Source organism: Lithobates pipiens, unplaced genomic scaffold (genome assembly GCF_037356315.1).
Source record: "Lithobates pipiens isolate NorthernLeopardFrog02 unplaced genomic scaffold, aLitPip1_a1.2 Scaffold_10, whole genome shotgun sequence".
Classification (NCBI taxonomy): Eukaryota; Metazoa; Chordata; class Amphibia; order Anura; family Ranidae; genus Lithobates; species Lithobates pipiens.
The window spans coordinates 15753386-15768544 of NW_027507686.1; the positions used below are offsets into that span (position 1 = coordinate 15753386).

Genomic DNA, 15159 nt, shown 5'->3' on the forward strand with positions numbered 1-15159 from the left:
TGGTTCTGGTGCCCCCTGTAGCAAGCTGCTGGCTGAGGGGCACTCAAAGGAGGGAGGGGCCAGGAGCAGCAACGAGGGACCCGAGAAGAGGAGGATCCGGACTGCACAAAACCAACTGCATAGAGGAGGTATGTATGACATGTTTGTTATTTATTTTTTATTTTTTTTATTTTTTTTTTAAGAGGCCCTTTTACAATCACTTTAAGTTAAAACCTCTCATTGAACAGCGGAAAGTAGTAATTTTCGATCTGTTGAATAAAGTTGCAGCCCAACCTTCGTTATCCTCAACCTAAAAGGGCATTCATTATGTGTGGATTCTAAGTTGTGTTAAAATAACCTGTATAGCCGAATGCTAGTCACAACAGATGATTTCCCTGCTTTATTTTGATTTTATTTTTTTGGGCCGCTCGTGAAATTCTACTACTTTTGCAATTCTGTGTTTTTAGAGATTAATGGTCCCATTTCCTTCTTTTGCCGAGCCTTAAACATTAATCACCGGCAATGCTTTGCTGTTACAACAGAACTAAAAGCCCCGAGTTTACCAGACACAATTTTTCCTGCTTTCAATTTGCTGCTGTGAAAAGCTTTGCTGTACAGCTGCGTGCGTAAATAAAAGCGTAAATAAAAGTCCAGTTTCCTTCTGTTTTCGGGACAATTATTTTGTTTAATTTAAATTTTATTCCACTACTTTTCATGTTCTGCAATGTTTTTTTTTGCGTTGCTTACTCATACCAGTTTTAGTAATGGATTTCTGTTTAAATATAAATAATTTTGACAATTAGTATAGGCATATCTAATGTTAATGCACTTTTTTTTTTTTTTTTTTTTTTTTAAATATACCAGCTTTTCTATACACTGCTTATCTATACTAATCTCACGCCTCATCCATGCTTGTTGGCTGGCCTCCGTAGTACTTTGTCCTCTACAGATTAATCGGACAACTCTTCTAATTGTCCTATTATTGTGATGAAACAGAGAGAAATGATGGTTTGTACCATGAGTTTGTGATGCATTCTAGTGGAAATAATTGCGTTGGCCTAAAGGACCTATTAGTTCCGAAAAGCTCCAGAATATTCAATATCGCATCTGCAAACATTGGTAATAGCTTATATTAGCTAATGCTCTTTGACAGCACTCATCCCGTAATTCCTGTTCCGCTTATACAGAGCCCTTCTAGCTCACAGAGTGATGCTGAATTTTCGAGGAATTTTCGAAAATGTCATATGGTCACCACAGGAATTAATCTGCCATGTTTGCGCATCAGCCCTTAGAATTTGCTTCTGAAGATAATGCGCTTATCAGTATATTTTTCCTTCTTCGAATGTTAAAGACCTTTTTATATGTTGACTATTCATCAGTTGGTTAAGTATATCTATTGCCCAAACCTTTTTGTAATTTTGAGTTGAGAATAGAGATGGCAAGGCCTGGGGGGAAAAAATAAAAAATTGGGGAAAGTTATTTTTCTTTTTTTTTTTTCTAAAGCTATTTTTTTTTCCAGAACACTTACCTACCCTGGCCTCGGGAAAACACAAAACCTGGGACAAAACACAATTTTTATGTATTTTATGTTTGGCGGTTTTTCACAGCCGGTGGTCATGACCTCACTATTCTTAAAGCGTTTTTTCCACGTTCAGGAGAGGGAGGTTTTAACCTATGCAGTAGCTCCTAAACTTTGCTAAAAGCCTATGAGTACAAGGGCAAACATGCTTTTATGGAGTTGCGTTTTATGAGCCTTGGCAAAAAAAAAAGTCAAAAGCTTTTAAACTAAGGTTTAGGACAGCCGTTCTCAACCAGTGTTCCGTGGAACCCTAGGTCTCCTCCAGAGGTGGCTAGGGGTTCCTTGAGCTGTGGCTGATCTACTTCTTGTTTGATGGTGCCTACATATTTCTGAGCCAATGCCACTTGGGGGAACCAGTGGTATGACACCAATGATCTTTATAGCTCTCTGTGGGGGGGGGGGGGGGGGGGCTAAACTGACCACCAAAGTAAGGGGCATTGTTCCCACTGACCCCCAATAAATGGGTTTTATCAGGGGTCCCCTGAGACTTTAAAACATTTTTAAGGGTTCCCCTGGGCTAAAAAGGTTGAGAAAGGCTGGTTTAGGAGCTACCCATGTACATGAAGCCTTACAATGATAAATAATATATCTATGACATGGTATTCAAACTATATAACATGAAGACCTTAATGAAAGATTTCTGAGACTTTATACCGAGTCCCAAATTATTGCTCAAGTTCTCTCAGCTGAAGACAAGGACATCCTGGAATACAGTTCTAGTAACACTGTACTGCAGTTTTCAAACAAGAGAAATATGTATATCCACTAGCGGGCACTGCAGGGAAAACGCTCAAATTTAATTTGCTTGTGGGCTCCATTTTGTACCTCCTACAGTTGGATGATTGTTGGGATACAGTAGATGATAGTTTCTGTCCTCTCAGGCCTTAATTGACAGGTAAGAGGGTAAATTTGTCTGACGCTTCTTTAATTTTTGTTTTCCCGTTTTTCCGAAAATGTCCATTTTTTTTTCTTGAATTTTTATTTTTGTAGTTGGGAGTAGGTAAAACCCAGTTTCTTCATTGTACATTAAAGGACATAGAGGACTTCATACTCATGACTACTTGGATTATCCTGTTGCCTTAAAGTGTAAGTTCACTGTTACAGAAAAATCTGTAAGGTGAACTTACACAGGACCCCCACATGACCTGAACCATGGCAGTCTCCCGTTCTGACCCCCTGTATATCCACGTTAGGTGGCCGGGGTTTAGAAAGCCCCACTGCATCCAATCGCCTTCATAGTTTACAGGACGGGCCCATGTGACGTCGCTGACCAATTAGAAAGCTCCAAAGCATCCCTCCTGACGAGGTACGTTTTGGACATTTTAGCTCAGGGGATTTCTAAGCCCGGGGCTCAGAACATGAAGTTGTCGCAGTCCAGGTCAGCAGGTCCGGGTGGGGGTGAGGAGGGGGTCCTTTGTAAGTTCACCTTATAGATTTTTCTGTAAAGGTGAACTTATTCTTTAAGATTGAATGGACACTGGCCAAAAAAAAATAGACCGGAATCCCCACCAAGGTATAAAACCCTCCCAGATCAACTAAGCCTCAGTTTTTAGCTTGCGTCTTAGGCGATGGATGTGTCTACATATGTTTCTCTGAAGATTTCACTTGTGGGTTTTAGTCCACCCAATACATGGCCTATTACTAATATACCTTATGTGGCTCAGGAGGGCCTTATCTGGATCCATTGCTACAGCCATCAGGCTAAAAGGGATTGTACCTGAACCCCGGTTGGTGCTGGATCTTGACAGCATCTAGTTCCAGGGTAACTTGTCTTTTTGAACCTTTTTGAGAGATCCCCTTGTAGCTCCTTCCACACAAGGTTGTCTTTTTTTGGTTGCCATTACTTTGGCTCGCAGAGCCATGGACTTGGCTTCACTTTTCTGCAAGGAACATTTCTTCACCAGAATAAGGTGGTGTTGAGGCCTCCGTTTTACCTGTGAAAAAAGTGCCATGCTAATTAAACAAATAATAAACAAAATAAAATAAAAAGTCCAAGTCTGTATAGTAAAGGCCACCATCCACAGTCAAGTGAGCAGTGTAGAAATGTAACACTTAATCATTCTGTCTTGTGACAGATCTTGTCACCCAAAGAAACTGCTCCACAGCGATCCTCAACCGTATAACCAATGGACACACTTAACAGAATGATATGACTCTGGAGTTGAGAGAAGTCGATATTTGCTCATATCTAATGGATCCTCTGTAACACCATATAACAGTCCATCAATGTAGGTCTTTAGTAAGTGTACTCATAGACTGAATTAGTCTTGCAAAGATAGCCAAAGACACTCCATAGTCTAAAACCATCTATCAAACTTTTAAAAAGCCCAAATACTTAAAACCACCCCCACAGAAGACGTCATATGTGACAAAACTTGTAGGGCGGAGCTGAAGTTTGTGACATCACCCGCTTTGCAGTCTAGAAGCAGACCTTTTAATCCTTGGGACCAGCTTTTATTTGTTTGAAGTTTTATCTTGTCTATTTTTGTGAGTATTTTGGCTAAGGATCCCTTGGATATAAGTGCAAATTAATTTCTCATAGCTTCATGTTGGAAGAGGGAAAAAAAGCTTGATGAGCCAGTTAGTTATATGGTGCTGTTCAAAGAACCTGCTGATAGGAGGAGAGGGCAGAGATGAGTTAATCAGTCTGCTGCTTCACCTTTTACTGTTCAGTCACTGGCTGGGGGAAGGACAGGATCTGTAAGCGGTACTTACCTGCAACAGTGAAAAATCAGATATTCTGCCCTTTCAGACCAGCCTGTGCTGTGTAAATCTCAGAACCGGGTGGACGGAAATACAAATCCTTTGGACGGTAAAACAGCTCCCACGTACGTATTTCATCTTTAACTGTTTGACTAGAGTTCACCTTTAAAGGGTCAACCCAGCAGGAACTGATACTTTCAATTGTGGAAAATACTTGGAGTCCTATGGTGGGATCTCATTTCTTCAGGTCCCAGGAACACACCTTTGCCATGGCAACAAAGTCCCAATTTCTGCTCAGTGGCCTTTTAACTGATTTTTATATCAAAAATATCCAACGGGAGCTGTGTTCTCAGCACTAGACAGGCAGGCTTGGGCATAAATATTGTTTGAAAGCTTGGTAAAATATTTGCCCACCAGGGTTCCTGTGAAGCCAGCAGATGTTGCAGCTCATTAGACTCCAACTTAAAGGAAATCATTGGACACAGCTAATGCTTTCATTTTATGACATCAGCATTATAACAGCAAAACAAATAGGCATTATTTTTGACAATCCAATATACGCTTGCTGTATAAACCTCTGTTCATTTTCTCAGTTCAGCCTGTCTGCTGACCGTCTCCTAGATCAACTTCTTGGATCCCCTGGATGCTTTTCATCTGCTGTTGATTTAAAATTTCAAAGGACTACATATCCCATGGTACCTTGCCTACAGTTATTCCAGTACTGACTTCGCTTCCTGAAACTCCTTCTCTCAACACCTCTGTAGTTCAGAAGGCAGACTCTCTAAAATGTTTGACACCTAGGAGGGAGCGGGACTGCCAGGAGCATCAAGCTCCAAGAATGTGAGGGGAACAGGGGGGGGGGGGGTGGGCTGCCGGACTGACTCCTCCACAGGAGCTGGAAGATTGGAGGACTCCCTCACTACCCCCTCAGGGGATAATTGTGCATATGCTTACATATCTAAAAAAACACTGTAGCGCTAAACCCAGGGACACTCTTCCTACGCTCTTCTTTACAAAATGCCTATCAAGGTTGCAGCCCTCCTCCGACCCGGAAATCCTCAGAACCAACTGCATAAATCACACAAGAGGGCGCAACCACCTTGTGCATTACCATAAGTAACTTTTATTCAACAATCGACAAATGGATACTCACATCTAAGTAAAAACATCAAGCAACACATAATCACTCCAGCTGGAATGCAATGCAGTACGTCCTTGGAACAACTGGTTGGACAGATGACTAATTTGAGGTCATGCCCCCTTCCTCAGAGATCTGATGAAGTTGATGCTTCTACTTACGTGTGAGTTATCCATTTGTCAATGTGAATAATTAAAAGTTACTTATGGTAATGCACGAGGCGGTTGCGCTCTCCTATGTGTTTTTTGCACTTGTTTACATATCCGCTGATTGCGAAGGAAGCCTGAATGTGCCAGCTCCTTCAGTCAGCTTTTCACTGGTTGTTAAGGACACAGGTGGGTGGCCATTCCTTAACCGGCATATTTTTTTACGTGGCCCCAAAAAACACCTAAAAACGCGCACCCTTGGTGCGTTTCCCATTGACTTAAATGGAAGGTGCATCTTTGGGTGCGCCTTTGAAATGTTTCCCGCGCAGCAAAGAAAAAAAAAAAGCACATCAGGTATAAAGCAAAAAAAAAATTCTTAAAATTCTTAAAAATCTTAAACTGTAAATGATTGAATGAGGAGATGATCTGGGACAGAACATGGATCCTTGACTTATGTTTTGGTCAGTGGTGGCCCGCTCACCTAATCTCCATGCAGGGCACCGGACGCATATATTTCAATGTGTTTTTTTTTTATAGTACATGAATAGAGCCTCCAATTGGCTTCAAAAAGGGCGGGCTCTGGGCGCAGAGCACTGCGCCCCAAGCCTACCGACTTGTATGACATAAGCAAATTAATATTCGCTAATGTCTTCCTGCTTCTCCTCCCGGCCAATCGAGAACAGGTCCTGAGACCCGATTGGCCAGGAGTCTTAGGATTGGGAAGGTGGCGATCCATTGCCCTAACTTTATGCTGCGGTAGAGGTGCAGGGAGGAGGACAAGGTGATGGTGTTGCCTCCCTGCTGATCCAGGAACTCTGCCCCGGGAAGAGGCTGTTGCTGCCGGGGCCTTTGCGTCTCCTCCCGGCCGAGGTCTTGTGTGACATTAGCAAATTAACATTCGCTAATGTCTTTCTGCTTCTCTTCGTGGCCAATCAGGAACAGGTCCTGAGACCCGATTGGCCAGTAGTCTTAGGATTAGGAAGGCGGCGATCCATTGCCCTAACCTTATGCTGCGGTAGAGGTGCAGGGAGGAGGACAAGGTGATGGTGTTGCCTCACTGCTAAATCCGGGGCAGGGCTCCCAGAAGAGGCTGTCTCCTCCCGGACGAACAGGAAGCCCTGGCCTGGATTCAGCATTGCACCAACACCATCACCTCGTCCTCCTCCCGCACCTCTACCACAGCATAAGGTTAGGGCAATGGATCGCTGCATTCCCGATCGATCGAGGCGGGGGTTGGGTAATGGGAGTGGATCGCTGCCTTTCTGATCGAGCGATTGCCTGGGGGGGGGTCGTGCAAGTGAGGGGGCCAAGTTTGTTGAGCACCAGCCCCCACTGGTCTTGGTTTTTACTTATCTGCATATTGATCTCTGTTATGCGATTTGTATATCAATAGTGGCTGGATATTCCAATATTTAGGCGGAAATGTGCCTTTTTTTGTTTGCAGCTTATGTCTTTTAGCAATGTTGTATTCTCTGTAACCTTTGGTATCAGTGTATGAATACTCAGTATCCACTGGTGCCTTTTATATTAGAATTTTTATTGCATACCGCAGCATGTAAGTGCCGCATGTGGAGACATACTGTAAGCTACTCATCATGCAGCAGGTGAGCTATAAAAGTGCATCCTCTTACTATATTATATTGTTCTCTGCAGGCCTATCTCCACCTGGGAGTGAATGAGAAGTTGGGATTATCTGGAAGACCTGACAGACCCGTTGGCTGCCTTGGAACATCAAAGGTCAGTAATGCAAAGGGGAAAAAAAATAAAAACAACATCTTTAGAGTGAGCTGTGAAAACACGGCATAGACTTCCACAGGGGTTCTAGCCAACAATGTAGTTTTTGTTTGCTTCAAAAAAAAATAACGTGCTTCTAGATACCAACATCTAACTGGCTATTATTATTTATAGGAAATAACACTGTAGATTATTGATCGAGGAAGTGCACCCAATAGCAGCCCTTCTCAAGTCGGATTCCTGGTGAGGTTTCTAGGGGTTTCTATGAGCAGTGAGCAATAGCAAAATCGATCTCCTACATAAACTGAGCACCAATGGGAGGGGGTACTTCTGCATTGACATGTAAGGGAACACCCAATTCTTACCGGCTACATTTTTTTTCTTGAAAACTAGAAAATGAATGTGAACTGTCTCAACCTAGAGCAACAACATCGGCATACCTCCATCCCTAAATGTTATGCGAAAACAAAGAGACGTGGGGTTAGGACTTTACATGAGGCGTGTTGATGTGTGTAATAATGTATAGAATGAACATGAATAAGTTGAATGTCACAATCCCCTAGGGGTAATTTTTTTTTTTTATATATATATATATTTAAGGTACTTGTATAGCCCTGTCGATTTACACAGTGCTTTATATATACATTGTACATTCACATCGATCCCTACTCTCAAGGAGCTTACAATCTAAGGTCCCTAACTCACATTCTTATACCAGGGCCAATTTAGACAGAAGCCAATTAACCCACCAGCATGTCTTTGGAGTGTGGGAGGAAACCGGAGTAACCGGAGGAAACTGGAGCACAGGGAGGACATGCAAACTCCAGGCAGGTAGTGTCTTGGTTGGGATTCGAACCAGCGATCGTTTTTACTGCTAGGCAAGAGTGCTAACCACTACACCACTGTGCCGCCCGTTCATAATAATATGCAGAATAAAACCGATAACAGTGAAGCATTTATGATCCAGAGTGTAGTCATAAAGAATCAATATATATAATAATAATAATAATACATTTAAAAGCGAATAATAGATTGATGAACATGATTTGTGACAGACAAAATAAACAATCAGATGCATACAAATAATCGATACATGATTTAAATGATATATGAAATTGATAAAAGTTGTAATATAATACAGTTATCAGAGCAAACCTATACTTGGCACCCATAGATGAACACTTGATGTGGTTCATGGCCTGTTGCCAATCATCAGGAGTTGGATGCATGAATGGGCTAAAAAAAAGGAATAGATCAATTATTGGAATGTCTATAGGGAGCCACTATTTCCCCATAGATAGGCAGAGAGGAGGAAAGAAAAATAAGCAGCACTTTCAATGTTACTTACAAAGCAGCCCATAGATTAAGGTCAGCTCCAGGGAGTGCGATTAAATCGTATTATCATTTTTGCATTGAAGCTGCAGATGGGCACAGATCAGGCTGCATTGAGGCTGCAGATGGGCACAGATCAGGCTGCATTGAGGCTGCAGGTGGGCACAGATCAGGCTGCATGGAGGCTGCAGATGGGCACAGATCAGGCTGCAGATGGGCACAGAGTAGGCTGCAGATGGGCACAGATCAGGCTGCATGGAGGCTGCAGATGGGCACAGATCAGGCTGTGTATGGAGGCTGCAGATGGGCACAGATCAGGCTGTGTATGGAGGCTGCAGATGGGCACAGATCAAGCTGTGTATGGAGGCTGCAGATGGGCACAGAGCAGGCTGTGTATGGAGGCTGCGGATGGGCACAGCAGGCTGCATTGAGGCTGCGGATGGGCACAGCAGGCTGCATTGAGGCTGCGGATGGGCACAGAGCAGGCTGCATTGAGGCTGGGGATGGGCACAGATCAGGCTGTATTGAGGCTGCGGATGGGCACTGATCAGGCTGTATTGAGGCTGTGGATGGGCACTGATCAGGCTGTATTGAGGCTGCGGATGGGCACTGATCAGGCTGTATTGAGGCTGCGGATGGGCACTGATCAGGCTGTATTGAGGCTGCGGATGGGCACTGATCAGGCTGTATTGAGGCTGCGGATGGGCACTGATCAGGCTGTATTGAGGCTGCGGATGGGCACTGATCAGGCTGCATTGAGGCTGTGGATGGGCACTGATCAGGCTGCATTGAGGCTGCGGATGGGCACTGATCAGGCTGCATTGAGGCTGCGGATGGGCACTGATCAGGATGCATTGAGGCTGCGGATGGGCACAGATCAGGATGCATTGAGCTTCAGGTTTAATTCTTAAATTTAAAATGTGTTACAATGTAGCGATCACATTACTGGACCACCAACGGTAGGTATATATTTTTTCTCATTGGGGTCCCCAAGACCTGAAAAATATCTTGTGTTCCTCAGCAGTAAGAAAGTTGAGATGGGCTGACTTAAAGGATCAAAAGGGAACTTTTTCCCAGTTAGATCAAACTGTACCATGCTTTATATGGGGTATTTTGCCTTTCCTCAGCTGTGTGTTTAGGTTTTGAGGAGGGATTTTTATTATTCAGGATTTATATAGCGCCAACAGTTGGCGCAGCTCTTTATACAGTAGGGCAGACTTTGCAATTAGAATACAATTCAATACAGGAAGAATCCTAGGGTCCTGCTCATTAGAGCTTACAATCTAGGAGGGAGGGTCAAGTGATGCGAAAGGGTAATAACTGTGGGGGATGATCTGATGAAGAAAACAAAAGAACAGATGTTAGGTAGAGGCAGGGTAAGCTTCTCCAAAGAGAAAAGTTTTTAGGGATCTCCTAAAAGTAGATAGATTTGGTGATAGTCTGACAGATTAGGGTAGGTTATTCCAGAGGATGGGAGAGGCTCGGGGGAAGTCCTAGAGGCAAGTATTGGAGGAGGTGATGAAGGAGCTAGAGAGCGGGAGGTCTTGGGAGGAACGAAAAGGACGATTGGGTTGGTATTTTGAGACCAGGCTAGTGATGTAGCTGGAGGCAGAGTTGTGGATGGCTTTGTAACTTATTAGTATTGTGAATTTAATTTGTTGGGTGAGTGGCAGCCAATGGAGGATTTGGCAGAGAGGTGTTGCAGTCAGGTAAGAAAATCTGCATTTATTTTTTATTTATTTTTTTGGAGGGGAGTCTGTAAAGCATTGGACCATGCAGGTCTCCTGCAGATCTTTCTGTCTATCTGTGTGCCAGTACATCCTGTACGGGCAAGCAGATACTCGCCCTTACAGGAGGTATCAGTAAACTACCACAGCGCTCCACATTGCCTTGGTAGTTTGAGAACTACAAGCAAAGGATGTCGGGGCTTGTAGTTCATTCACACGCAGAGAGCTGTGTAAATGAATAGCGTGGCCATGGGGGGGACTGCGCCCAGCATGCTGCGCTGATTTCAAATAGTGACAGCTAGTACAGGGAGCTTCTCCCCATACTGCTGTCACAAGGAGAGGTGGGGGGGGGGGGCTTTTGGGAAGCAACTGCAGCATTGGGAAGTTGTTACATGTGTATATATATATATATATATATATATATATATATATATATATATATAAAATCTCTATCTCTATCACATCAGTGAAATGTGAGCATTTGGTCCACTCTGGTGCACCCAGCACAAAATTCCCTACAGTGGGATTGATCTTTTAAAGAGTACCCATATCGGTACATAACCTTATACCGTTCAAGGTCTTTCGCATTTCGCTTTTATCTGCTTGTTCAATAGATTTTCATGAAAGTTTTGGGATTGGAGCCACTTTTGGTGCCCCTCCTGCAGCTTGTTTTTGGGTGAACTCCTGGATTGGTACAGTTTGTGTGGACCCATTTACTTTTGTTTAATCACCTCTTGTATGGATATAAACGACTGGTTGGTGAGACGCCCATCATCGTACGCGTATAATTAATGTGATGCAATTTGTATGTTGTAATCTACTCTCCTGAAGAAGCCGTATAAAAGGCGAAACATGTTAAGACTCTCCCTTCAAGCAACATTCTTGGGAGAACATCTATGTATTCAGGGCTGCTGTTAGAAATCATGGAGCACCTTCCTGACATACATGGGGTAAAATCCATGTATTATCCACACAATATTTCACTGATGAAAAAAATTATGTGTTCAAACCACTTCAGCCTCGGAAAGGATTTGCCCCCTTCCTGACCAGGCCATTTTTTTGCAATACGGCACTGTGCCACTTTAACTGACAATCGAGCGGTGGTGTGACGTGGTACCCAAACAAAATTGATTTCCCTTTTTTTAGCCCACAAATGGATCTTTCTTTTGGTGGTATTTGATCACCTCAGCAGTTTTTATTTTTTGCGCTATAACCAAAAAAAGAGCGACAATTTTGGGAAAAAAAACAATAATTCGTAATTTTTGCTATAATATCCAAAAAAAAAAAAAAATGTAAAAAAAAGTTTCTTCATCCGTTTAGGCCAGGGGTCTCAAACTGGCGGCCCTCCAGCTGTTGCAAAACTACAAGTCCCATCATGCCTCTGCCTGTGGGAGTCGTAATTGTAACTTTTAGCCTTGGACTTGTAGTTTCGCAACAGCTGGAGGGCCGCCAGTTTGAGACCCCTGGTTTAGGCCAATATGTATTCTACATATTTTTGGTTAAAAAACTCCCAATAAGCGTATATTGATTGGTTTGCGCAAAAGTTATATCGTCTACAAAATAGGGGAAAGATTTATGTCTTTTTATTTTTATACTAGTAGTGGCGGCAATTACTGTACAGATGTAATTGGTAGGGAATGGGTTAAGACTAGGGGGCAATCAAGGGGTTAACTGTGTTCCTTATGTGTGTTTCTAACTGTGGGGGGGGGGGGGTGGGAGTGGCTGAGGGGAGGAGACCTATGTTGTTCCTGCTTAGTAGGAACACACAATCTGTCTCTACTCCCCTGACAGAACCGGCATTTGTGTGTTTACACAGACAGATCCCCATTCTCGTTCTGTCTGGAGCGATCGCAGGTGCCCAGCGGACATCGCGCCCGCCTTCTATAGCGTCTTAAAGAGCCGCCGTATAGCTATGGATATTTGCGCAGCCATGCCAACCTGCCGCAGTATAAAAGCGGAAGCTGGTTGGCAAGCGGTAATTTTTTTATTATTTTTTTTTTTATGGAAGTACTAAAAAAAATTGTTAATTTTTAACTGTTTATGAATCTGTGTTGCTATGGCACATTAAAAATCCCTCATATCTGATTTTTTTTATTTTTGTTTTTAAGGTAAGTCTTTCATAATGTGCCAGTATGGAAGGTATACTAATGCATTACGCCATTACCTATCAGAGGGCCTTTTTTTTTTTTTTTCTTCATACCTGCTTAATGCATAAAATGCATTTAGGTGAAAAAAAAACTTCTGATTTCAGAACCAATTTAAACATGAAGAAAAGTTCAATTGCAGCACTCAAGAAATTTTAAGGAAGAGAGATTACAGTGTTTTACAGAATGTGCTTTCTGTTCAAAACTGTAATTTTTATTCAATAAAGAGAGAGAGAGACAGCGACAACTGATCTGTATATTTGGTTCTCTTTATAATATACGATTATTTTTCTACATGTGTTTTTATATCTGAAAACACAATATACTGCATACATAGGTGTGCTTAGCCTATTGCATTAGGGTGTACACCCCAAAGCTCCAACACATGTGTGTGTATATGCATGTGTATATATACTGACGGTATTAGCAGAGCAGTGGACGGCGTCAGTAGTGTAGAGATTGTTGTCAGTATTTTTTTCTTTTTTTTACAATTTTTTTTTTTTTTTTCTATTTTTTTTTTTTTTTTTTTTTTTTTTAAGAGCCTCATTAGGGAACTTTGGTGAAATATCATGGGTCCAAACGGGGAATCTGCGCCACGTGGGGTAATTAGGGTGTGCCCAGGCACACCGGGGTGGCTCAGTGTGAAAGGGGTCTAAGTGCCCACCAGTGCAGCCTATCAGTGCCCACCAGTGTGCTGCCTCATCAGCGCATATCAACAGGGCCGTTTTTAAGGCATGGCAAAAGGGGCAGCTGCCCTGGGCCCTGCCATTGTTGTGGGGCCCAAAGCAGCTGCCTCATACTTGCCAACTAACCCAGTTTAAATTTCCTTGTCTCTTGCTGTGTCCTGATATCTCAGTGTGAAGTGCTGCTACTAATGCTGCCCAGCTCTGCCCTATTGTGTACAGATGACTCACCTGCAGACCCTGTGTTTACATGTAAATAACCAGCATTCATATGTAAATAGCAGCAGCATTCATATGTAAATAGATGCATTCGGCGGCAGAGATATATAAATAAAGGCGGCATCCATATGTATAGCATGACCCCTGGAGTGAGGAGATAATGTGCTGTAACCTCTAGCAATGAATCGGTGAGCAGTATTACTGTACAGTAATCTCAACAAGCAGACATCATGTGCTGTAACCTCTAGTAACTAATCAGTGAGCCGTAATGTGTGCTGTAACCTCTAGCAACCAGTCAGTGAGCGGTAATGATACACTGTAGCCTCTAGCAACCAATCGCAATAGATGCCTGATCTGATTCAGTAAACTGATTTTGAGTCTAGATGCTATTTTATTGTATGTTTCAGAGCAGGTGGAGAGCAAAACTGCATGGGGGGGGGGGGCAATAAAAGTTTTGCCCAGGGTCCAATCAATATTAAAGACGGCCCTGCATATCAATGAAGGAGAAAAATTACCTGTTTGCAAAATTTTATAACAAACTATGAAACATGATTTTTTTTTTTTTTTTCATTTTTTTTGTTTGTTTAGCAAAAAATAAAAACCCCAACTGTGATTAAATACCACCAAAAGAAAGCTCTATTTGTGTGAAAAAAATGATTAAAATTTCATTTGGGTACAGAGTTGTATGACCGCGCAATTGTCATTAGAAATGCGTCGGCGCTGAAAGCTGAAAATTAGCCTGGGCAAGAGGGGGGTTTAAGTGCGCGGTAAGCAAGTGGTTAATGGTGTCAGTGGGAAATTATCTGAGAGGCAGAAATTGCTCATTGCTCAAGGAACCCCTAGCAACCTCTGGAGGAACCCTAGTTGAGAAACCCTGACCTTAACTGCTGGGGAGGGCTGACACCATTTATGGAGCATCTTAGTTGTAGTCGGACATTGAGAAGCCCAACAAAGACAGTAGCATTGATCGTCCACCACAACGAGGGTCCTACAGGTGCAGTTGCCATATCCTTCTTCAAAGAGTCCCACTGTGTGACATGTACTCTAAAAACAAACCTTTTTTTGTCCTGGAACACCCCGAGAACTCTACCCTTCTGCTAAACCACATCACTAAAGATGATTTACCTTATCAGGTACCATACGGTCTCAAAACCGCACAGCCCCATGCTGAAATCAAACCGCACACCAGCTGAAGTCATTAATACGTTATGCATGTACTGAGCGCCTCGTTTTATCTCCTCAGATTTATCGTATTCTCGGCAAGACGGTGGTTTGTTATCCCATTGTGTTTGATCTGAGTGATTTCTACATGTCCCAAGATGTCATGTTACTCATTGATGACATTCAGGTAAAAAAAATTTTTTTTTTTAAATTTGTACTTTATATCAAGACTTGCTGAATACAATATATGAGCGATTGGGACCCATTATATAACCCTGCGAAGAGCATTGGTGACCAGTATTTAGTAGCGACCAGCTGGGATTTTACCCTTTTTCAGTAATTTAATGTAACCAGAGAGAAAACTTCTCTGTGGTTTGTTACTCTTAAAGTGGAGGTCCACCCTGAAAAAAAAAAAAATTACAAAAAAATGTAAAAAAAAATTATATTTTTTTTACTCACCAGAAATGCCTGTTGCTAGGCAGATCGTCCTAATCTACCACTTCCTAATCCGCAGTGATCTTCAGTCTTCTCCTCCTCGCGTTGATTTATGGGAAATATGGGCGCTGTGTCTTCTGGGACCTGTGTGTGTCGCAGAAGACAGCCGCCCATTCAGA

At 42.7% G+C, this 15159-nt stretch overlaps 1 protein-coding gene across 3 annotated transcripts in view; it reads left to right on the plus strand.

Annotated features, from left to right (window-relative positions):
- PHKB (phosphorylase kinase regulatory subunit beta) overlaps window positions 1–15159 on the plus strand; it is a 339917-nt gene that overhangs the window by 249416 nt on the left and 75342 nt on the right. For all 3 annotated transcript variants that reach the window (XM_077451660.1, XM_077451651.1, XM_077451669.1), the window contains 2 exons: window positions 7199–7282; window positions 14628–14732. In XM_077451660.1, coding sequence (XP_077307786.1) covers window positions 7199–7282; window positions 14628–14732 — 189 coding nt within the window. The remainder of the gene's footprint in view (window positions 1–7198; window positions 7283–14627; window positions 14733–15159) is intronic.